Source organism: Gasterosteus aculeatus, chromosome 10 (genome assembly GCF_964276395.1).
Source record: "Gasterosteus aculeatus chromosome 10, fGasAcu3.hap1.1, whole genome shotgun sequence".
NCBI classification, from domain to species: Eukaryota; Metazoa; Chordata; class Actinopteri; order Perciformes; family Gasterosteidae; genus Gasterosteus; species Gasterosteus aculeatus.
The window spans coordinates 4,179,584-4,205,000 of record NC_135697.1 but is presented as its reverse complement, the minus strand read 5'-3'; the positions used below and the strand labels follow the sequence as shown (position 1 = coordinate 4,205,000).

At 46.5% G+C, this 25,417-nt stretch overlaps 1 protein-coding gene across 3 annotated transcripts in view; it reads left to right on the top strand.

The window, feature by feature from the left end:
* myo1g (myosin IG) overlaps window positions 1-20,791 on the top strand; it is a 30,836-nt gene extending 10,045 nt beyond the window's left edge. For all 3 annotated transcript variants that reach the window (XM_078080785.1, XM_078080786.1, XM_078080784.1), the window contains 10 exons: window positions 2,350-2,424; window positions 2,549-2,681; window positions 4,763-4,929; window positions 5,373-5,580; window positions 6,148-6,371; window positions 7,185-7,329; window positions 9,084-9,188; window positions 9,808-9,921; window positions 11,705-11,862; window positions 19,213-20,791. In XM_078080785.1, the coding sequence (XP_077936911.1) occupies window positions 2,350-2,424; window positions 2,549-2,681; window positions 4,763-4,929; window positions 5,373-5,580; window positions 6,148-6,371; window positions 7,185-7,329; window positions 9,084-9,188; window positions 9,808-9,921; window positions 11,705-11,862; window positions 19,213-19,375 (1,492 nt within the window). In that variant the 3' untranslated portion in view covers window positions 19,376-20,791. The remainder of the gene's footprint in view (window positions 1-2,349; window positions 2,425-2,548; window positions 2,682-4,762; window positions 4,930-5,372; window positions 5,581-6,147; window positions 6,372-7,184; window positions 7,330-9,083; window positions 9,189-9,807; window positions 9,922-11,704; window positions 11,863-19,212) is intronic.
* Window positions 20,792-25,417: the final 4,626 nt, after the last annotated feature.

The window sequence follows — 25,417 nt, the reverse complement described above, 5'->3', positions numbered from 1 at the left end:
GGGATTATGTAATATAAGGCTATTTGTTGGCCAACCTCTCAATGTGCAGCGATCTGCACTCTTATTGAGTTCATTATTGAGTCTGTCAGTCTGACACAAGTAAATAATTCCTGTCAGAATTATCCAAATGATCCAGATTACTCTAATTCGAAACAGAGAAAATCAGCAAAACACAGCATGTGGAAACATGAGAGGTATTTTTTGAAGGATTAATCTGTTGCGAGTAACTACGCAGCATACTTCCTCCTGCTGCAGATCCCACTGCAGGTCACAGGTCATCGGGCACCGGGTCAGAGCCCGTTCGCTGTGGTCTGGTTCTTGCTTGAGGCCCTGCTGGAGTTTGATCTCATAGGATTCTTGTGGAATCTGCCACCGATGACGAGCATTAAGAATTACTCCATGGAGACGGGCGTCTCTTCTCGCTGAGGGACTTGTTTGCTGATGTAGGTCATTAAGAGGCATCAATATTAAACCGTTTCATAACCACTTAAAAAGTTCTTCACAGTAAGTAAAGTTGCAGATGCATTCTCTGCGTGTGAAGAAACACTTAAATCTTGACTTTGCGATGGACAGGTAATGTTATGTAAAATCCATATATATTTAAGTACAGTGCTGGAGCGAGTGCGGGATGGAGAGCACGCGTGACAGATGTCCCTGTCACTACGAGTCCATGTCAGCCCGTCATGTGGAGGGCTGTCACCCCTGGTATCTCGCTTCACCCGCTGTCCCACCCGACCGCATCGCAGTCCACTGGCTCAATGTACTCGCATCCTCCTCGCCGGCCTCTGGCCCCGCCCCTCCACCACCACGCCTCTCACAGCTCCACCACCATCTCAAGCTTTGACCTACTTTGCTCCCTCCTGCTCCTCCTCCCTCTGTACTGCACCCCCACCCCCCCCCCCCCCCCCCGCCCCACCTGACTCTCTTTTTAATTCCCCCGCCGTGAGCAGCCATGAGATGTATGTCATATTCGCCCAGCTGCACAACTCCAGGGCGCAAGAAATCTCACATCTTTGTCGTCGCCATGGCGCGGCCCCTTTCCTGGCAGCATGCAGCCGTGACCTTCATGTCTCTTCCCTCTGAATCATCCCCACGTCTCTGGAGGCCTCGCTGCCTTGTCCCCTCCCGTCCTTCCTGTCCTAGCACTGTCCTCAATCCTGTACATGGGTGCTGTGGCTGGTCATGTCGTTGTCCTGACTGCTCTCTCTTTCTCTCTCTCTTGCTCTTTTCCGGGATTTGGTCCGGTGGTTTTATTGCCCGTGTGCAAAACATCTGTCTTAGCCAGCCTCTGGTTCTTTCCCTCCAGATGTGACATTCTGGGACACCGGGCCACACAGGCGACATGTGACATGGGAGAGAAATACGCAGAGAGAATGTTTAGAACAAATGTGTGTGTGTGTGTGTGTGTGTGTGTGTGTGTGTGTGTGTGTGTGAGAGACAATTATCCCTAAATCTCGCCTGAAAGAGCAACTACGCTGCATACAGGAAATACTTTACTGTAGGCTACTAATTACATCTTGCTATTCTACAGTTCTTTTGTTCAGTTTTACATGTGATGGAGTATTTTTTACAACGCTGTACTTTTACTTAAGTAAAGGATCTGAATACTTCGTTCACCACTGACGTACTATGAGCTACTGTCCCCCGAGCTCGTTGCCTCGTGACCTGATTTCATTGAAATAACTGTTTGAGCTCTAAAGAGGTTAGATTTTGTGTAAAAGCATCTCATCATCTTCACTCTGGTGGGGGCTGGATTGAATGTTTGGCAACTAGTAGTTCAAGTCCAAATTTAGATTAATAATCACTCACTGGCTATTTTTCTCTGGAACAAGTGGTTTTGGAAGTGGATAATGGATTTTGAATGCCGGATACATTTTTTGGGGGAAACAATCTACATTTTGTAACATTGTAAACCACAGAGTAGAGGGAGAGGTTTGTTTGAGGCAATGCTTACACCACTCTCCTCCCCCCGGGCTGCACGGCTTATGTAACCGTAGGACCGTGACCTCCCGCTGATGCCTCACTAAAACCTACTGAGCAAAAAAAATAAAAACGGCAGACACATTAGGTGGTAGACAGTTTTTTTCTGCTTGAAATCTGGAGCCGCAAGGAAATTTGAGCTGGTTCCCAATTTGTAAATTGTCTAGCCTGAGGTCTGTGAATCGTTTCACGATTGGGGTCCACTACACTAGTGATAGTGGACCTTCCAGTGACGCCTGCTGTTTAAACTGAGACTGCCATGTCACTTTAACATCTTTTTTCACCACTTCACTCCAAATGCTCTCAAGTGGGACGTCGCTCCTTCTTCGGAGCCACTTCAATGACTTTTTCCTTCTACATCCGTTCCAGGTATTCCGTCGAGGGCTTTTTGGAAAAGAACAAGGACCTGCTTTTCCAAGATTTCAAGCGTCTCATGTACAACAGGTGCCAAATATCACGACGCTCTCGACATTTCTGAAACTAGGTTAAGTTCATAGTGGTTTCTTTGCCCATCACTCCTGTGCTAACCCAGTTACTGACGCCCTCTCTCTCCATCGCTCTCCCGTAGTGCCAACCCAGTCCTGAAGGAGATGTGGCCAGATGGTCAGCTGAGCATCACAGAGGTCACCAAGCGACCTCTGACCGCGGCCACCCTCTTCAAGAACTCCATCGTGGCCTTGGTGGATAAACTGGGATGCAAGGTCAGTCATTTGGGCTCAAGAAGTACTTCCTGTTCCCTTCCTTTTAACTCTTCGGGGAAGTTGTGGTTGGTGTGGGCGGTTTATCAGACCGATGAAAGATACGTGACACTGACAAAAAAAAGCACAAAGGCAGAGTGCAGTAACCATGAAATGAAGTTTTTAGGCTTTTCAGGCTGGTTGGAAAGCAGTGTGACTGGTGGTCGACCACTGCTATAGAACGCACATAATAGATCAACTCTCTGCATCATCACTGCTTTTATGTCCATTCAAACAACTTATTTTGATAACGTTATGTGATTCGAGGTAGCTTAACTAGTTGAGATGAGTCAATAGTTTTTCTCATTTGGTTACGTGGAATAACTAATTACCAAAATGTTTTTTAATGCTTAGATACATTTTTTACTTTAGCCGTCTAGTTAGCTACACAGTTAATGAGTAGCATACTGCTCAGCTAGCCAAGTTCAGCACAACAGCTGGTTCAGTGATAGATTTCCCTAACTGCTTCATTTAGTTATATGGAGGGTGAAAGTGAAGATTCACCAAAACATGGAATTGTTTAATTACAGAACATAACTGTCAGTAAATGTTGTTTTGCGCGTTAGTCGCGTCTACAGATATCCTGCTTTGAGTTGACCACGCTGCCAGTTACTATGGTTTGACATTATGGCATAAATGGCATTTAGAGCATTTTCATATAATAAATATACCAACAATTCAGTCAATTTTGGCCATACATGTACTTTTGTGTTTGTGCTTAAAGGGCAGAATTACATTTTGTGATCATGTTGTGGGATGGAAGTATTTAGCTCTTCTTCACCTCGCTGCCAGCGTGAGGAAGACGCTCTGCGCCAGTTTGCCTGTTCTGGTCCCTCTGAAGCCTCATTGAGTCACAGGCTATTCTGAGGCTCACAGCTCCTCGTTTGTGGATGACAAAAATGTGGAACGAGATGCGGCGCGAGGCCGTCACACATTTACATTTGTAACAATGTGCCTTTTCCGGTGTCGGAGAGCCACAGTTTTGTCGTGCGCTCGTCCTCATCTCCTCTGGCTGTGTGTGGAGTTGATGGGGCGCAGGAGGAGGAGGAGGAGGAGGAGGAGGAGGCCGGCGCTGGACCACTACATGTTCTCCTCACCTCTCCTGCCCTCATCTCTCTGACTGAAGTCTGCGTCTCGTCTCGCTGTGGCGAAGTGAAAGGCTTCAGCACCTTCAGGTCGCGTTGAAAGAGCGGATGTGTTCTTCTGCTGCTGAACCGGAGCACCTGTGTCCAATTCTGCCCCTCTGTGTGTGATATGATGGATGACAGCGTTGGCGAGCATAAGGTGTCTTCGTTTCACTCCTTTCACAGGCAGTGAAAACACAGGCGTGTCCCCCCAGAGATCCCCGCCACGGTGCAGGCGCCCGGCCGCCATTCCACACGCCGTCCCAGATGTGATGGGCAGTTAAACGCGCTGTTAAAAAGTAGACGTGCTATGAGGCTCAGCTGCTCACTGTGGCGCCTGGTGGAAGTGTGATCAGGGGTCGTGAAGTGAAGTTTCACTGGCAGCGACCACGCCACCAACTGAATGCGTATTTGTGAGACGTGAGCGATAGGATTGTGTGGTCGATTTCGTCAGTCGGACGGGTTGTGGGGAGCTACGTCGGAGGATCTGTCGCGTCGCCCGGACACAACGGACCCCTTCAGAACTCTACGAAAAAAGGTTGGAAGAGATGGGTGAGAAAAAAATGGCTTGGGAAGGCGGGGTTTGGATCGCGTCAGCGAGACGGAAATGGTGGGTTAGGGACGTATTTACTGGGATACCGGAATAGGCGTGTTGGAGGCGTGGTCCTGCTCTCGAAATTACGCCAATTAGCTTCAATCGTTGACACGAGTCATCGCAAACATGTAATCAGTGAAAAAGTATTTGTACACCGTGTCGTGCTGTGCTGTTCTTTCATTGTCCTCCGTCGTGCCCTTGCTCTCATTTCCTTCAGTCAGTTTCCCAGCTGGGAAACAAAAGAAAGGGCACTTGTTGTTATTATTAAGAGATGATTTCTCATCTTCCTTCCTAAGAGGATTGCACAAATCTCTATGGTCTTTCAGGAGCCGTACTACGTGCGGTGCATCAAGCCCAACGAGATGAAGTCCCCGGTGCTGTTCGACGACGCTCGCTGCCAGCATCAGGTGGCCTACCTGGGCCTGATGGAGAACGTCATGGTGCGCAGAGCGGGCTTCGCCTACAGGCAGCACTATGCTCGCGTCCTGCAGCGGTAAGGGAACGGCGTGCTCTGTGAAGCAAGGGTCCTGCAGCAGGAAGTCATGTTCTTTGTCTTACAGCTGCTCATTTTACCACCACGGGTGGAGAATGAAACTATGCAGAACACCTTACTACCATGATACATTTATAACTAAAACTACGGCCATAAGGCACTTTTGATGAGATGACATTTTATCTTTAAGAACTTTTAGTTCTCGAGGTCCACCTGATCCGAAACTTCCCATAATGCAACTTATAGCTTGTTTGTTCTTCACCCCAAATCTTTAACAATAATCTGATGTCAATTAAATCATCGCCTTAGACCTGACAAAACACCAAACATTGGAAGTTCCCCGTTAAATTAAATTCACTGACTAAAAAAAACATCTCCAAGCAAAGTAAAAAATGCACCTGTTTCACCTTTGCACTCTTGTTGTGGCATGTGACTATCTGCAGGTATAAGATGACGTGTGAGTACACCTGGCCGAACCACCTGATGGATTCGGACAGGGAGGCGGTGGAGGCCATCGTCACCCAGCACGGTTTCCAGGACGACGTGGCGTACGGCCTCACCAAGCTGTTTGTCCGAACGCCGCGGTCGCTCTTCACTCTGGAGCAGGAGAGAGCCGCCCTCATCCCCATCCTGGTGCTCTTCCTGCAGAAGGTCGGCCATATTAGCAACAGAATCTATATTTTATTGGTCATCATTGTCCATCCAAAGAACAACTAGAAATGTTGGATTCCACAGATGCTTTTAAAGCCCTTGAGTGCACTTTGATGAGGATCTATTGATCGTACAGCACAACAAAGTGGCACACAGACCTAATTTAATGTCACGAGCAGCTCCTTCCATGTGATCTCAGTTAATCCCCTGCAACGTTATCTTCTCCAGTCCCCCCCCCCCCGAGCAGGGATTGGGGTTTTTGCCTTAGCCTCATGAATAGAGTATGAATTATGTTGTATGGTGAAGTTCGACTGAAATTAATCTGCCAACTTGAATTCTAATTTCCGGTAACAATAATTGGGATAATTAATGAGATCCAGAGCTACAGTTACATTACACCCAATTATTTCTCTTTCTTTCCTTCTCTCTCTCCTGACCTACTTTGACGTCCGCAGAGAAGTCTGCTTCTTTAACTGGAGCACGAGTTCGTCTGCATCTCAGTGGGACTCTGCCGTCGCTTCGCTCTGGCTCTCTGTCTTCAACGCGTCCCTCTTGTTTCCCAAAAAGATTTGGCGTGGGGCTTTGGCTCGAACGAGGTGCCGGCGGATGAAGGCCATCTACGCCATCATGAGCTGCTACAAGCGCTACAAGGTGAAGGCCCACTTTTGGGAAGTGGAGAGGAGGTTTGCCAATGTGCGAACCACGGCCGACTACGGAAAGAGCGTGGAGTGGCCGGCCCCGCCCGCGGCGCTGTCCCAGTTCCACAACAACACGGTCATGCTGCATCGCAGGTCAGATCCCGCAGCAGGAATCCCGCACAAAAACAACAATGGCAAATATTTCTGTTTACTTTTGCGTCTTTAGCCAGATTTTAAGTTGAAACAAACTTTCATCAAAGTGAGATAAACAGGCAACAACATCTGTTTCTGAAAATGAATACAAGGTGGAAGTTCCATAAACTTGTATTCTCTCTAATGGCCATCAGAGAGCGCCCCCTTTGGGTATAAAGATAAGTCTGCATGTAACGTTTATGGTCTCGATCTCGACTTCCAAGTCTTCTTTAGGACAAGTTATAATATTATTAATTATAATAACGGTCCAGAGTCAAATAGACCCTAAAGCAGTGTGTGCTTTGGGGTCGTGGCTCCTTTGTGACTGACAAGTCTCTACCGAAGCTGTGTATAGTGTCTCTACATCAGTCCTCCGCCCTGCAAATACGGTCGTTCTGATCTGGAGGATGATAGTTCAGCGTAGCACAAAGTGGGAAACCGCTAGCCTGGCTAAGCTAATATCCGTGACTCTGTGCAGTTACTGAGCTTGGCCAGGACATATTTGTCTTTAAAAGTCATTTGCATTGAAAAGCAATTATGATTTTCTCGTTGGCAGATTTGCTTCACCACAGTTTAAATCGACTCTCTGATTCTGTGGGCATGTGAGCTTTGCATCAGCACAGACATACATTAATGTGGTGATGGAGTTTATTTTTATCCCTTGCGGACCTTAAAGCAGTTCCTCCTACTGTATTGTTTTTTATTTTGGTTGCAGCTTTGATGTATTATTCCTCCCACGTAACATTCTGGCTGGTTCTCGTCCCTCGTTGTCAGGTGGTGGGCGAGGCAGATCGTGAAGAACATCCCTCCGTCCGACATGCTGGAGGTTCGGGCCAAGGTGGCGGCTCTGACGGCTCTGAGTGGAGAGAGGAAGGACTGGGGAGTCGGCCGAGCCTGGCAATGGGACTACTTAGCCGACGTAAGAAGAGTCACCATGGGAATAAACATTAATTCAATATTAAAGAGCAGCAACTATGATGCAGTGCTGACCCTTACATGTTATTTTCATCACTATCCCAAAATGGATGTAATTATTTTTTATTGCAAGACGAAAGACAAGTCTTAAAAAGTCCAGAACAAAACACACTCCCACCCTTCAAGGCTGAATGATCCTAAAACCACATATAGACTCAAACAAAAGTAATCCCTCTTGATCCTCTCTGACTCCCCAAAAGATATTGGCAAGAAAACACTGCCTCTGTTTTCTTGTTGTTGGACGTGTCTAAGCGTAAACCTCCTCAAAACCTCAGCGACCGGTTGCCAGATCGTGAGTGCGCATCCAAGATGAAGCAACAAACGTGGCTGCCGAAAAAGCGAGCAAACCAAGCTGTGCCTTTTTAACATGTGAAGGTTAAGCTGCACTGAGATGGGCTTCGTTTGTAATCGTGAGTGAGGATGAAAAGGTAGAAAATGAATAAATCCTCTGTGCCGCGCGGACACTTCTATTGTTAATATCCTTTACTTAGAAGTGTTTTCTAGAGTAACACTCCACACAACAAAATGCCTTTTCCGTCTACGATAATAACTGGGGAAATCCATTGGAATCACAACAAACAAGACCTGAATGAGCAGCAGTGTGTTGGCCGACAAAAACCGGCATGGTTGTGCGTGTACATGGCGCATGTGACGGGGAGCCTCGCAGCATGACCAAGTGAGGATGCCGCCTGCGAACACGGCCCCCCATTCACGAATCCCACAGTCGGCTCATTTAACCACTAATCTGAGAGTGTTTGTTGGCCGGGGGCTTGAGAGGCGGCTTCAGGGAGCCGAGAGCGTGACTGAGTCACTCCCCTCGTTAGTTTGTCAGGCGGCCCGTGACTCGCCGCCCTCCTTCAGGGCTCCGGCTCCACGAGCCCGTTGTTGGTTCCACAAAGACCTGGAGAGAAGTGCATGTAATGTGGTTTGCAAGCGGCCTGAAGCGCCGCTTGTTTGTGCCTGAAGTCGCTTTGGCTCAACTTTGCGCAACATACAAAGGGGAAGTTGGACCGATGACTTATTACTTATGTTGTTTATTCTCGGAAACTTTCAACGAGTCGTCAAGTCTGCTTAATTTATTTAAAATTCAAGCTTTCCTCAGAAATCCTCTGGTCGTAATCATATTTTCTGAAGCCATTTACAACCGCCTGCCAATATTTTATCTAGCTGAGTCCTTCAGAGTCACGTGGCTCCTCCGAAGACTCCCAGAAAGAGATTTGAGATTTGATCCCGTTGAACCAAAAGAGCATTCATGTGGTCGGCCTACCAAAATAAAAAGCCGAGCTCTAGCAGGGGATGTGCGCGTGCTGTGCTTAATTCAGTGTGAATACATCTCCAGTATATATCTCAAGGGAACATTTTCAATGAAATGTGCTGAGAAATTCATTTTGGGGACTGTAATATATTAGCAACCTTAAAGTAAAGACCTTCTAGTGACGGCTCCCCTCTGTAGGAGGGAGATGGTGGAACGGCTTGAGATTAACGGCCCCCGACTGCGTTTCTCATCAGGCCGTTCAGCTCCCCCACACGGCCCGCCGTGTCTGCCAACCAGCCGGGGGCCGCATGCTTTGATCTGCTGCTTATGGAATTAAAGTGATAGGAAGAGGCTGAGCAGGGTCACCCAGAGTGTTAGTTGACTAGCGGCGAGATGCGCGCCGTGGCCTCTGTGTAATAACGACGGGCTTCTGATCTGTGCAGGCGAGGGATTCCCCTCAGACCAGCTCCGGCTTCGCCCGTGTTTCCAAGGAGCTGAGGAACAAAGACGATCACAGTCGGGTCCTCTTCTCTGGCTTCTGTAGGAAGGTACAGTAAAAATTAAAATAAATGAAAATGTCTGATTTGAACAAGCAGTCTCTGTCTTTTGCTGCTTCCTTTATTCTCTGTTACTCCCCCTCGCCGTCTCTTTTGTGTCGGCTTGTCTTTCATATTTCAGAAAGAAGTGTAAAGAAGTTAGATAAAAAAACAATCTGAGGATTAATCATAAAGGTTTTAACCTTTAGGATGTCCTTTTGTAACGTGAGCCTGTCTCTCAGCCGAGGCCCTGCTTAGTATCACACCTTCTGATTAACCGTTATCATCCCGCTGTGGATAATAAGGGCCGTGCTTTGCTCATCACGGACGCCAGTAAGAAGGCTTTCCTGCAGCTTCAGGCGAAGCATATTTGAAGACATGCTTCCATGAAGTGAAATAACTTCCAGCAGTGAGAAACCCATCAGAGCCTCTGTCTTGGCATCTGATCCCTCCGTCCATCCTGGTTTGGTTTGGTTTTGTGACTGTTTGCTTGCTGCTCCACAGTGTGTTTGAATTGAGAATTGTGAGAACCCAAAAGAGCCCACAAGTCGCAGAAAACCACAAAAACTAAGACGACACAAAGCTTTATTTAAGGCTTTATCCTGCTCTCTTCCCTCCTGTGCTCTCTCAGGTGAATAGATTCAACAAAAGCACCGACCGATCTCTGCTCATCACAGACAAGTACGTCTACAAGTTGGAGCCAAAGAAGCAGTTCAAGGTTTTGAAGAGGCTTCCCTTGGATGCAGTGAGTAGATACATGCACGCTCCCACAGCGTCCTTCCCTTTTGTGACAGCCACTTGTGTAGCACGTCTGTCGCGGTTGGAGCGAGCGTGTTGGGGGGGTCATGGTGTGTGTCTCTCAGGTATACGGTCAGGCGTGGTGGCGTGTGACAGATTAGCTTTACAGATTCCTCTCATGTGGGGAAAACGTGGCTCAATTCACCGCCCAACCTGGGAAAGTGGATCAGCCATCTCTGAGGGCCGTTGGCTCTAAAAGTGAAGAGAGAAGAGACGACAGCTTTATTTAATCTGATGGGGTTCCTTGAAATAGCTTTGAGAGCAGCAGTTTTTTTCTCCATGGTTTGATGTATTCCTGAATGAAATCAAATGTTGGGCCGGGACCTTGTGGACAGCTGGGGTTTGATTTAAGCGTGTGAGATCTGGCCGGAATTTAATTTTTAAAAGAGAAAAAACATGAACTTTTATTAGTGGTGACGTTACGCCAAAGACTGTTTTGCAGAGATATCTACTAAAACAAGAACCAGCCCATCCTGTCTTTCATTACCACTTCCACCTCAAGGAGCGATAGTGAGTACCTGCTGCCTCGAGTGCTTGGAGATCAACAAGAGTGGCAGCAACAAAAGAAACAAAAGAAAAAGTCCTACTTTTGCTTCGCCATAGCCACAGATTAATAACCTCTCCCGTCATGTATCATCATTTTACTATTATTTTATTATCGTGATACCTTAATGTCAAGATCAACGACGGCCTGTTCTCTACTGTTTGTAATGTAGTTTTCCCTGAATGTTTGTGTTCAGACCAACAACACCTGCTATGAGAGCGATGAGTCAGCACAGCTGGACGTCCAGACGTGTTTTCAGAGAGCGAGAGGCCGGAGGGTTGAAACCCATCATTATGCAGCGGTGCACCGGCTAAAGATAGCCCATGCCATTAAACTCTGCTGCTTAGGGTGAAGGATATGAGTCGTATCCGGGTCCAGAATCCAGAATAAAGAAGAAGTGCAACACAGGCTCTTTGGAAGCGATTCCTTGAGTTTGACCTTCATCGCTGAAAGGCTGAAATGTCGCATCATGTGATAAAGTGACGACTTCCTGCATAATTGTGACGGTTCCTGTTGTGCCTGAATTGACCAGACTCGTCTTCACAAACAGAGTCACGCACGCCTGCTGGACTGTGACTCGGCCTTTGCAAATAGCTTTTGAATTAGTATTGAGCCGTATAATCAATCAGTAGAAAATTATTCTGAAAAAAATAAAATAAAATTCTGAATAACGAGTGCTACAGTTACATCTTGAACGCAGGACTTCCACTTGCAGCAGAGTATTTTCAATAGTACCACAAATGTCCTAATGGCCAGAGTCTGTACATCCTCCCAACTGGGTCACACCTCACCACGTCCACCACACGTGCACCGCGGGCACATCTCCTCTCCGCCTGCGTACCGAGCAGAGATAATCCGCTGGGTTCATCCGTGGTGTGATTTTTGATCCTGGATGTACTGCGCCGCACTGTATTAAATTAATAGGTATTGTACGTTCTAACGTGACTAATCCTGACATTGTTATTTAAATGAGTTCCCAGAGCTGGAGTGTGTGACATTGAATGTCACAGTCAGTCACGTCAGCATTCAGACTTGTTTTCCATGTTATATTGATTATTATTCTAGTTTCTGAAATGTGCGAGCAGCATTTTACTGTTGGTTACCGAGGTGTTGGAACAGGGCCTCCCTGAGTGCGTCCCTCACTGTGGTGGGTGTCTCACTTTCTGGGGTCTGTGTGTCTCCACAGTTGACGGGGCTGAGCGTGACCGACGGGGTGGACCAGATGGTGGCGCTCCACACGTCCTCCCAGGACGACGTCCTGCTGTGTCTGCAGCGCGGGGATCTGGGCGCCAACCAGGACCGAGTGGGCGAGCTGGTGGGCACGTTGGTGGACCACTTCACGCGGTCAGTTCACGCAGCCGCACTGTTTGTCCCAGTTCGTCCCCCCGACGTCCTCCCGCGTGCGAGCGAGGCTCTCCGTCACAGGGAGCGTTATTGCTCCGTTACTGATGTTTCCATTACGAAAGCTGCAGAAACCACCAATTTTACTGCTCGTACATTGAGGCCCCCAGATTGCTTCTGTCTACAATTAGTCACCGAGACACAATCATGCGAATGTGAAATTGAAGGTTTTCATTCCATTTCTCACTAAACGTCAAGCACGGACAACAATTCTTTCAAATCCCAGCAAGAGATAAATACACATTTGTATTAAGTTTAAACTGTCATGAGTAAAAATGGTAGCTTGTGGATTAAATCCTCCCTCAATAGAACTGATATTAACTACAAGAACGCTACTCTACACTACTAATAAAGAACCAAATGAATTTCTGCTCCTGTCTGCTGATCATCGGGTCAAGTTTGACCTGTTTGTCAAAAGTAAAATGAATAATAAGCAATTGGATAAAGGTAATTAGTCCCCACAAAACTGCACAGAAAAAGATAATGCAACATACTTAGAATTATATGAAGATGTTCCTGTTTTGCAGCTCAGTCATATCGAGAAAGTGCACAAACTAATAGGAACTTTTCACCCAAAACACAATAGATTATTTAGTTTGCCTCGAGCCTTTTCTTTCTTAAATAAACATATTGCTTTGAAATGATCCTGACTTCATTTAATAACTTGGTTTGACACATTTACGTTTATTGAATTAATTAACTAAATGACTTCTTTACCAAATGTATTACATTTTTTGTGTTATGAGATGAGTCAGACTTTCAGTAGAACCACACATGAAAGCAGCGTGACCTTTAAACGGAGGATGAATCCCTCTGTGAAAACGTCGGCTCCCCGTGTCGCACTAATAAGCGGCGCGGCGCCGGAGGGACGGGGTTGCTGGTTAAAGATACCCGGTCGAAATATAGTCTATCAATGCGACATTCACAAATTACGCAGATCCTACTCCTGGCATTTATCACATTTGTCATGTTTGTCCGCGTCTCTGAATGACGAATGAGTCCCGCTTGACATTTATCGCATCCATCACTCGGACCCTGGTTGGTCATCGCTGTTTATAAACCTGATTCACATCCACACGCATTCGTCTCTGCCAGACAAGTTTTCACACAGAGCAGACCGCTTTTGTTGTGGTGCGTGTGTGTACTTGTGTGCGCGCGCGCGTGTGTGTTGTTACCAAAGCAGCTCGCTGCGATCGGTTCTCCCAAAGAGAAGGGGCGTTTATATACTGAGAAACACAGGGGGGCTTGTGTGTGGATGGAGCTGATGCCAAAAAAGACTTTGACTCTCATCTCTGGGGGGGGGGGGCGGGGGGGGGCAGCACAACAGGCCTCGCAGAGGAGAAGACGCCCATCGGGAGTCAGTTTCAGCTCCCGTTTCTTTGTGGTGGTGCCACCACCTGCGGTGAATGGAGGGGATGGGGTGGGGTCGTGACCTCTGCTCATGAGACAAAGTCAGGGGTGAGCTGTGTAAGTGAGTGAGCATGTGCGAGGGAGGGAGGGAGGGAGAGAGGGGGGGGGGTGAAAACACACAAACACACTCTTCTTGCGCTCGCTCGGGTCAGGAAATGAGATCTCAACCCTTTGGCAGCAGTCACGCGCACGTCCTCTCTGGGGTCCGTGAGGCTTGGAGGTCGTTCCCGGGAGGAGACACTCAATGGGGCGATTGTGTGTTTGAGTTTTGTATTTTTACATTCCGTGTCGTCTCTGTAAATCAATCTGTGAGTGTCTGGTGCCACAGTGGGCTGTGCAGAACTGGGTCACAGAAGGCGGCGTTAGAGGCTCCCGGTACAAATCAGACTTCAAAGCCGCACGGCGGCGGCGGCGGCGAGGACGAGCCGGGACGAGCTGTCTGGTTTCCTCCTCATGTCACATCCGTCTCTCGTTCCTCCCCCCTCTCTCCTCTTTGGATGTATCCGCCCGTCTCTCCCCCGCCTTCCCCTGTCGCCTGAGACATGACATACATGACCGCGGCGCGTGTGTTGGTATGTGACTGTTCACTGTGTGTGTGTGTGTGTTCGTGTGTGTGTTTAGGGGGGGGGGGGAGGGGTTGGACTCGTGGACCATCTGCTGGGACAGCTGGGGGGGGGTATGAGTGGGCTAAATGCAGGATTTAGGGTATGATCCGCCGCAGCCTTAAAAGATTGAGGAGGATTCTTTACTTAAAAGGCAGTTTGAGGGTTTTATTATTTTTATTTCCCTGAGACAGACAGAGACTGATTTCTGCGTCTCTGTAGCAGCTGTGATGAACCAAAGGCTTCACGTGGAAGCTCATACAGACAATAAAAGTACACCTCTGCTCCGCTGTCCCTGCCGTCAGTGTTTGAAAAGGCACATCTGAGTATTTCTTGGCTTCGTTAAATAACAATTCCCCCGAATGCCGTCCACACAGGCCAATCCCAGCTTATACACATATATGATACTGTCAACAAACAACCTCATCTTTATTTACCACTCTGCCATCTGCTGAATCCATCTTTAATCACGAGGTTGCCGGTCGTTGTGTTTGAGGCTCTGGAGGCTTTCTGACTTGTCTGGTGTCTTGTGGATTGTTGCTTCCTCTGCTCCACTCGGCATTAGTGAAGCCGGAGACAGCAGCAGTCCAGGTCTCAGCCGGCACTCCGTGTGGGCCGTGTCCGGCTCACCATGAACTTATCCAAGCAGATGTGATCCGGGGTGACCGGCTAACTTTACGAAAGGACTCCTGATTGGCTCGTGGGACAGATCGGCTCCTCCTCCTTCGCCGTTGGCTCCTTTTGTTTGTCTCGTCGCGTCCTCTGCTTCTCTCTCTCCGTCTCGTGCATCGTCTAAATCTGCACTTTCCTGTCATGAATATGGAAAGACCTGGGACGGTGTGGCATTAATAGCAATCATCTGGGTCAACCCCCCCCCCTCCCTCCCTTTCCCAGGGAAGCAGCAGGAAAACAACACAATGTCTTTAACCTCAAAGCGCGTGCGAGGGGTCTCGTGTTGTGGCTCTAATGGGCCGTTACTGATGTCGAGAGGACTTGGCGACTTTCTTGTTTGACCTCGTCGGACGTCAACTGGTCTGCCGGTTGGCGAAGGCCGCCTCTGTTCTAAACTCACTTTCTAGGTCGTGACGGGCGTCACCCGCAGCCTGAAATAGGCCCCTCTGTCCCCCTCCCTCAGCGTCTGTCCGCAATGCGTTCATCGGTGGGCCCGAGCGACGGCCACCTCTCCCCGGTCAGCCCGTCCTCTCCTCCGCTCGCTTCCTGCCCCCCCCCCGGTTTGCCACCTTGTTTGTTACGCGCTGCTCGTGTCGATCTTATGGAGACTAACAGGTTGTGGGATGTCATTTTCGGGGGGCTACAGTGTTTCCCACAGATCCAACGTCTACAACACAACCTGATACTGCCACTTTACGCCTTTTCTCCACAGCCCGTTTTACTTCACCACAGTCATCTGACCGCTTTTTTCATATAATAGATAATGAAGACTTATTATGGTTCCATCTTCACAAATGCGAACATTTGGGCTTTTCATTAGTTTAGAGGGTTTTACTGTTGTTTGGTGAAAAGCAACATTGTGAAGGAATTATTTGGGGTTTGTAAAGAAGTAGTCACAATTACCCACAGCCCATCAATCAATGAATGGAAAAGAATAATCACCAGTAATCCGACTATGCGTGAGTCATAATAATGAAATGTTATTTTATACCAGTCACAGGGGAAATCCATCAGCTTTGAGTACTTTTCATACTTTATTATTACCTTATTATTCTTGCATCCATGCTAATAATAGTATTTTTACTGTTTGATATTAGTTATTTTCTCAAGTGACGGATCTGAATACTTCCTCCACCCCTGAGAGTAACTATGGCAACCGCTTTTAACCCAGGTGGACATAAAGGGTGTACACGAACACTGACCTATTTCATGGGCCTCAGTGACTTTAGCCTCACAGTGAAGCCAGAATCCGTTATTTAGCAGGAATCTCCACATTATATCAGCATATTAGAGTTCAGTGTAAGAGGAGCTCTCACCAAATTCAATTTCAGTGTTTGTCGTGACCAAATGCTGCAATGTGCCCGGTTACTCGTTGGCTCTCTGGGTGACGAGAAGCCGTCCACACACAGGGTTGCTGGACGGTAGTTATCTCATATATACCACACACAAAATAAACTTTTACTCCGCATGACTCACAAAAGCTTCATTCACTCAAGATTAATGTCAGGAAGCGGAGAGGGTAGTAAAATAATAAAAGACCTCCTTCAAGATGTGCCGGAAAAGCACGTGACCTTTCATGTAAGTACAATATCTACCATTGTGGTCACTTACTTAGCTGTAATTCCCTGCTGAAAAAAACTCCTCGACCAGAACGAGTCGTCCGTTCAAACATCGTCTTCAACGAGTTGATGAGTGTTTCTTGGTTTAGTGAAGCAATGGCGACAGCTTTAAAAGTGTCTCTGTGGACTGTAATTAAGAAACAGCAGTTTGTTTTAACGACATATCAATAAGATGTAAAGCATCTTATTTGAGAAAATCAGCCCCTGCACCACATCGTTTTCTACACAAAATGCAATTTTAACAGAAAAGACGAATCCGTAAAAAAATATATATATATATGCCAGTGAACATGATTTCCTGCTTTTTCTGTTTAACCGACCCTTTGTAGGTGAGCAAAAGAAAAGCTGATTGTGTAGAACACAACTACACAGATAGTGAACACCTCACATCCTATTTCCCCCATGAGCTCGTTCCCACACGGCCACGTCAAAGACGCTCTGGCAGAGCAGATTTCATGAAGACGTCCGACTGGTGCCTCGCTTGTGAAATCTGGGGGACTTACTTTCTTGTCGGTGTCAGAGCCCCCCGGGCCGCACTCACGCAGTCAGCGACTGACCTCCACGCTGCACCGCCATCAAAAGGCCTCTTTGTGGATTCAAGCGCACACACACACACACACACACACGTGCAGCACTTTAAGTCCGCCTCGGAGATCAACAAAATAATACCTCAGCAACACTTCCATTCGTCACAACAGTTTATAGTTAACAAGGCTCCATCGCCTCCTCTCAGTGATAATAGACTCGCTGGCAACGTGATTTAGTCGTAACAATCGTCGGCACGATTAATCATCGCTGCAGAAAGGATGGAAGCCGGTGCCTCGCACTCGATGATGCTCGCCGACGCATGATTCAAGCCGTGTGCGTGTGCGTGACCACAGCGTTTACAGAAGTCGCTCTGCCGTTGTTGCAGTATGACTCATGTTTCCCCCCCCGGAGGACGCTCGAGACGCGGGGTGCAGCTGGATGCGGTAGGAGCAAAGTCTCCGATGACGCTGATGGTAATTTGAATGGATGATGAACGCTGTGAAGCAAAAGGGGACCCTGTGGCGCGCCCCCAATCCCCCCCCACCCCCCCGCCGTGACCCCGGCCCGCTTTTACCCCGCTGCACCGCGCTGCAGAGGCTGCCGTTGCCCCAGAGATGGTTGCCAGGCAGCTGAGGGAAGTGCTAATTAAGGGTGCGAGGGGAAAATTGCAGGCTTGTGTTGAGTCGGGGGGGGTTGGAAGAACAGGGGGGGCTGTGGGATGGCAGGGGGGGGGCTCTGATGGAGGGGAAGCCACAGGTGAGTCTGAGATGGCCTCATTTTTGTCTTCTTGTTTTCATTTATGGAATTGCGTACGAACTGAGAAGATGGATACACTTCTTTTTGATGGTGGAAACGGGTAATTAGTTAAATTAATTGCCTTTCTGTCAAAATGTAAGAAATTCCACCTTCCAACAGCTTAAAAGCTCAATAATTAAAGTTCCATATCGCTCTTGTTTTATCCCTGATTTAAAGTATAAATCCAGTTGGATTTTGTTTTGAAGTTCCTCGCAGATGCCAATAACCAGCCAGCATTTTTGTGGTAATAAATCTAACACACAACAGTTCACCACTTTCCTGGAGGTTGACATCTTTTCCTGATTTGTTTTGAGATGAAAAAAGAATATTGTGTGAGAATTGTAGTACAAGGGTCTCCATCTGCGATGGAAATAACCGAATGGCCATGCTGCACGTTGAGCCCCAGGCCTTCACCGCTGATCGGCCACTGTCCCCGGAGGCCTTTCTGGACACGCTCGGCAGGTGTCAGGTTCCTCTGGGGGTCCCCAGGGTGATGAGCGCAGACGAGGAGTCGGTGGGTTTCTGTGTCGGGGCTCGTGGCCAGGTGGTTTTAGGGGGTTCGGCGAGACGGTGTTGGAGCCTGACGATGATTGTCTCTACAATGTGGATTCAATACCCTCTAGTTTCAGTTTAGTTTTCGGAGTTGTGTCCGTCTGAAAACATTATGTATACTGCTTAATAAAGATCGCCTGTCTTCTTTAAGCAGATTAGTCCAGGGGGGGAATAGGACAGTAGCGGTTTTGAAGCGGTAAACGTTTGTTCTTGCCAAAGCAGTGGGACAGTTCCCAACGGTGTTCCTGTATACACGAGCCAGCTCTGCAGTCACGCCATCCACATTCAGAGGCGTCCACAAATAGCTGCTAAGCAAAAATAATGTTCTGCATCTGCTTTGGTAACGCCACCAAATTGAGTGAAAACAAAGTCCCTCCACGGAGAGCAATCACCCACCAGAGAACCGGGAAGATCAAACCACGCGCTCACAGCCTCCTGCGCCTCGGGCCGTGACGTAGGTGGATCTGGTACGAGTGCATGCACACCGCAGAGATCGAGCCATGTAGCCGGCTTGTGTGTGCGGGGTCGCCGAGGCTCAGGCCGAGGCACCGGATGCCCGAGGGGCCGGGAGGAAGCGGCGCCTTCACAGCAGATCATCTTCAGCTGGCTGTGCAGCGACCGGCCTGCCGAGCAAGCAGGGCCGCGCTTCCCTCCCCCCCCAGCTGTCGAGCACCGGCACTCATCATGGCACACCACGAGTGATGATCAATAACATGCCCCATGTGGAGACGTGGTCAGGTTCACCCGGTAGCGTGTTGTGAACCTGGCTGCCGTGGATATGCAACATGGCGGCGGATTGACCCGGTGAACTTACTCGTCTTCCTTTAAAAGTAGAAAACACGGCTTTCTCTCGTATTTCTGAGCAGCTGAATTTCCCAACAAGTGTTCTAAACTCACTCATATGTCTAAAATTGCAGCAAAAGTTGAAAGGCCACTATTTGAATCGTCATCTGTCAGCAGACTGATCTCACTCACATACAACATTAAACACTGTAGTCATAACACATGCATGGGGCCTTTGGTGCGGGTGAGGATTAGATCAGAGGCTACGGGAAGCAACTTTATTTTACCAGGTACAGTAATACAAAACTGTGCTACGCTCTCCTCTCTTTCAGGATAAGAAGAGTCCAGTTGCCGGTAAAGGTTTGTCCTTCAGCCCTGCAGCTTCACATGCGGGGAAAACCAAAGAGCGTCACCGTAGAAACCAAACCGGGCCAGACCAGCGCGGACTTCAAGAAGCGCCCAGATGGTTTCGTCCTGCTGGTCCCCGCTAACTAGCGGCTCGAAGAAACCAAACCGGGCCAGACCAGCGCGGACTTCAAGAAGCGCCCAGATGGTTTTGTCCTGCTGGTCCCCGCTAACTAGCGGCTCGACCTCAGGACCTCGCCTACACTCGTGATAAGCAGCCGCTATCCAGCAAAGATTGTTTGAATATTTGAAACGTCAGACCAGAGAGCAGAGTCCGTTTTCTTAATCCGCAGCTCCAGGAAATTCACCATTCATTCCAAAAGTGTGAATAGAGAAATTGTGTTGCTGTACAGACTCAGGAGGAAGCTGTTTTTAATGTTGCGTAAGATATTTGAAGGACTTTTTTAGAACAAAATGTAACAAAAAACTGTGCCGGCTGGCCCATAAAGGGTCACGGCGCGCGAGCCACAGAAAAAAAGGTTTATACTTTTTTATTGTTCTTATTTTTACAAACATTCAATATTTGTGTATTTGTGTTTTTGAGACATGGAATATGTTATATTTGTAAAATAAGACATCTGCAAAATATTTGCTTTTCCTCAAGTCCTCTCCGGCTGTCTGAATGTCTCAAATGGGCTCGGGCCAAAAGAGGTGGGTCTAAGAAGCAGTTTAGCCAATCACTGATTAAAGATAAATGAGTGACATATCATTTCAGCGTCCTAAAATAGATCCAGCCTTGGGCTAGTAGGGCTAAATCAAGGGTACAGAATCCAGCATGGACAGGTACGGGAATGAGGGACATGAAGCACTTAGATAGAGAACACCAGAGCACACACGGATAACTCAAGCTGTTAGGGAACGTTAACATTTCTAACCAACATGACGGTGGACAGAGGACTGCAGAGAGGAAACATAATGACCAAAGTGGATGAAAACAGGTACATTTGATCCAAAATAATTAATTGTTTAAAAAGTTAAAAGTTTTGAGTTGGTCTTTCCTCAACACACTGATTTCCCAAACAGGTTTATAGGGGCATCTTATAAATAAATATATATATATATATATATATATATATATATATATATATATATATATATACATATATATATATATATATATATATATATATATATATGCTATTCAAGCAGATAAAACGTCTGACATATTATATCATACTGATTTTTATTTGATATATATTATATTATACTGAATTGCCTAATCCTAACCCTAATTGTTTTGCATTAAATCCACCTGGGATGTTTGCTCAAACTATCTGGAACATTTTCTTCCAGCTGCCACTGCCAAAAAGTAATTAAGAAAAAACCTTCCAGGTATATTTTCGCACAATGACTTGATTTTGAATGAAATAAGAACGTTTTTGTGTTCCTTGTCTAATGCTGACATGTTGCCTTAAAAAATAGGCTGTCTGGGACAATTATTCCGTGTCAGAAGTAGTGAAAGGGGAAAAGAGAAGAAAGCTAATAAATTATTCAAGATTTACCGAAGCGAGCTCTCTGTGTGTTGATTTCAAAATGTTGCCTCTCAAATAGACAAAATGCTGCAGACAAGTCGACATTATGCAGTGATTAAAATGTATTTCTCAAATGTGCTTTGGGCCTTTGAACGCCGACTAAGGACACGGAAATACGAACAGAAGAAATTGTCCTTGTGGTGTCGCGTGAGCGAGAGGATTTCAGCCAAAGCTCCTGTGTTTTGTATGTCATGCTTCTCCGGCCCTGCAGGAGGTGACGTCCGATCCAAACCGCCCGCTAAGCTGCTGCAACTGGACTCCGTGACGTAAAAGCTGTTTCCCCTCTTGTCCCTTTGGTATCCTCTGGATCAGATCAGCTGGGTTGATGAACACACACGCGGACGCCGCAGACATCATTTTACGGGATTTACGGGGACTTAAGTCGCTGTGATTAGGAATGCAGGACGTGTCAAAGAGGCGTTACTGTGTGCGCCCTTGAAGGCTTGTGTTAGGACCTGACGTGGCCATAGTTTCATAGAACCCTCCTTTACACAAACGTCAATGAGTTGCTGAATAACATGTGTGAATTTGTTTTCTTATAAGCACCAAAAGCATGAAATTAGCTAGCCTGCTACTGACTGCTAGCTTGGCAACGTGAGATTTAACTTTGCCTTTCTTTGATTCGCTGCACGTTTGTAACCTCATCCCGCTGAGGTCCATCGGTCCCCGACCTCAGCCTGCAAAAGTTGTGCAGGCTGAGGGTTTCTTCCTATGCGATGTGCTATGCTATGCTAAGTCCCAGCCCCACAACCCCAGACTTTTTATTGTATTTCCAAACTTTCAAACCATCTGCAGTTCGACTCCCCAACACCTGAGATCACAAGATGTGTACAATCAGTGGAGTTCCCCTGTTACATTCCCAAAAAAAAGCTTGATTTGAAATACAGACGCATGCATTGATTAAACTTTGAGTATAGTTAGTGGACAGCAGCTATTTTTTGACTGCTTTAAATTCCAGTTAGGTCTGAAACTCTTCAATCATTCAGTCCTGAGAGCTTAATTCTGCCGTCAGCTGCCAGTTTTCATCCCATCTCTCCCCACAGTGACCTGCTAGTGCGACTCCGCGGCGGCTGGCCCTCCCGCCACATGGCTCTCAGACACTGCGTGTGCAGATGTGTGTGTCTTTGTGTTATGTGAGAGACTTCCACAAAGGGAAATAATGTCGTTAATAAGTCTGAGACACTGTGCTGGGTGTACTGCATTTACACCTGTCAGCGTCAATTCAACACTTCTGAACAGCCCTTCCCTCCTTAATCAACACTCACTGCGCCTTAAAATAAGTCTGAGCTGCAAAAAAACAAGGTGCATCATATTCTGGATGACGAATATGAATATCTGTAAAATGTGTCTTTATATCGGTCTGCACATATGCACATATGCACATATGTAAATGTATGTTATATCTTTGTCATGTGCTTCCTTGGGTCAAATACAGGATACGGAACAATTGCGCAGGTTTATCTGCTTTAATATGTGCTTAATGTACAAACTTAAAACATTTGATTTTGCTTTACGACATTTGGAATTTTAAACATACCAGCCATCACCATTCATATGTGAGTTTGAACAAAGCTTCCCCTTGTCTCCTTTAAAGTGGCCGAGAAACAATCATGCACTTTATTTAGCGTGTCAGCGTCGACTGCGGTTGGACACCAGTTGACTGTTTATTCCTGCGACGTGACCGTGGTCGCCAACAGCTGACATCGATGCGTGAGCGCGAAGGACGTTAGAGAACAAACCGTCTTCTAACCCAGCTGAGGTTGGAAATGGTAACAGTTACTTTGAGGCAGCTGGTTCCATTTGGAGGCAAAAGGAAAGAGGATTGAATCCCGACCCCTGAAAGATTTTTATGGATGAGGGCCCATATGGGGAAACAAAGTATCTATAAATAAACATGGATGAAGAGGAAGAGGAAGCGTGGGTATCTGGTGTGAAATTAAAGTGTGATCCACTCCCTGGATCGCATCTCACCCTGTGGTGATGTTTAATGTCTAATGTTTGCACAGACACATTTGTGCTCACGGCAAAGGATGAAAGGAGATCCAAATACATACAGTGTTGCTGTGCCAAAATGTCTTCTTATGCATGAGTCTCCCAGTCAGCACCAGAGACCTCCAGAGCGTCATCTCAACAAACAACTCGAGCGTTTTTTTATTCTGTGAATTACCCACAATGCCCTTTGCCTTCATGTCCCAGTAACCAGGTGAACCAAACCAGCAGATGTGCAGCAACTAATTCATTCTCCAGTATATTTTACAGGGTTTTCACACTTATTCAGAAATCTCATTAGTCACAGAGAAGTCCGAGTGAACATCTGGCAAAAATAGCCGCCTGTGGTCCCATTTGCTCTCGGGCCTTGTTTTGAAGACAAGTCGAATTCAGTGGCAAAACAAAGTTAATTGTGATTCTAATCTAAAGTCAGTGGGGTCGTCACCGTCGTTTGAGTCAAAAGTCTTTAGTGCTTTTCACGGCTGCAGAGGTCCAGGACCAAGACCTCTCGCCACAGAAACACTTTCTTTCTGTCTAGTGATTCCCAGAGTAAATACAAATCATGGGAAAGCATCATTTAGTTACTACGCAACAAACAGCTGGAATAAACTTCCTGAAGATTTAAGACTTGCCCCAACTCTGACCACGTTTAAAACAAGACTGAAAACTTATGTTCAGCTTCGCCTTCTGCTAAATTTTACCTACATTGCACTTTTAACCGCTGCCTTTAATTAAACAATTTAAATAAGATTTTAATTTATAATTTTATTTGCTGTTTTTAAATTGTCTTTTAATTCCTGCATTTTATTTCACTTTATTGTATGAAATGTTATGATGTGAAGCACTTTGAGTCTGCCTTGTGTATGAAAAGCGCTATACTAATAAAATTGCCTTCCCTTCTTCCCCTCATCAGTTGGTCTCATGAACCAGGTCTGAGTCCCCCACTGACCCATGACATTTATATATCGATACTTCCTCTCAATACGTGTCTTAGTGCACTTATCTGTTTATATTGTTCACTTTTGCTTGTTCATTTTTATCTTATTTTACATTAACCTATTTTATTCTTTTCATTCTATTGGTCTGCTTTTATTGCACCATCCACCAAGAAAAATTCCTGTATGTGTAACATACGTGGCAAGAAACGGATTCTGTTTCTGTAATCCTTCAATGACTGATGCAAAAAGATGAAGTGAGATGAATGCAAATTCATGCATATCCCTTTCATCACTGATCATCTGACCCACGTTCACACACACACACACACACACACACGCTCATCATCGGAACAGACAAGGACATCTGGATTTGCCAAAGCTGAATACATTTTCAAAGACATGCAAGATGTATTCATCTTTGTGTTGTTTTTTCTTTTTTATTCTTTGATGGGTTTAGTGTGATGGCAGCTTGTCCGAAAATCATTCCCCCGATTATTTTCCTCTTCACATTCACATCCGTTGACGCTGCCAGGCTTTTGTATGCTAACTAATGTTTCCCAATATGTTCCTGGTTCTGACCGCTCCAATCACATCCCTTCCTCGATGAGGGAGGCCCGAGAACAAAAACGCCGGCTGACTTGCAGAGGTAAATATTCCACTTGAGCTGCACATGAATCAAATATCTTTAACCCACGTCTGTTTCGGATCGTGATGACGTTTTCTTGGTTTCAGCGCTTTCCAAGCAGGGTTCCTATACTTTTAATCTGATTTGTCTGGACTGGCAATTGTTTATGCAATCACTTAAAGCGCAATGCAATTCCATTACAAAAAGTGGTACACTGGCACCTGGTCGGCCTCTCTTTAGAGATTAGCAACCCTGCAGCGAGGATTTGGTAATGAGTTGGAGAGGATTTACCAGTGGGAATATAATATGTGTCCCAGAGCTGTTGTTTTTTCCCTCTAAATCCTCTCAGGGCAGACCGGCCACTGGTTTGGTGAGCGCTGCCGGTTTTCCCAGTATCCCTCCGTCATCAAGCCGTGGGGAGGTCACATGCTGGAGATTACAGTAACATGAGGGGGGAGATTGCTTTTTTACTTTGGCTCGCACTGAATCCACATGCCATCAGCCCTGAATGCTTACTAATCGGGAAATATCCAAGAAACCAGAGCGCGAAAAAACATTCTGAGGCATAAATGATGTTGGTTTGTTGGGCATTTTCTTGGTAAAAGTATAACCTCACTCAAAAATTACTCAAAGTAAAGATCCTCCGCTCCAAAGTTAGAAAATGAAAATACTCAAGTGAAGTGCCAGTACCTTGGTTAGTACTACGTGCAGTACTTAACTACTTAAAATGAAGTAGTTAACATCGAAAATTTTAAAGTCATTCCCTTTCTTACAGGCGGATGAAAAGATTGATACCACACACATGTCTGTACAATACAAACGATACCGCAGCTGGTTAGCTTAGCATAACAAATTGGAAAATAGATATTAGCACCACTAAAGCTCACTGATTAACATGTATTTCATTTGTTCAAAAAATCAAAGAGTAAAGAGGATTTCTTTCCACTAAAAAGTAGTAAAGGACTAAAGTACAACTCATGTAATGGCCTTCTGTACTCACTAAAGTAGTGCGGTTATACCACTGACTATTCATTTTAGCCGTTTATTA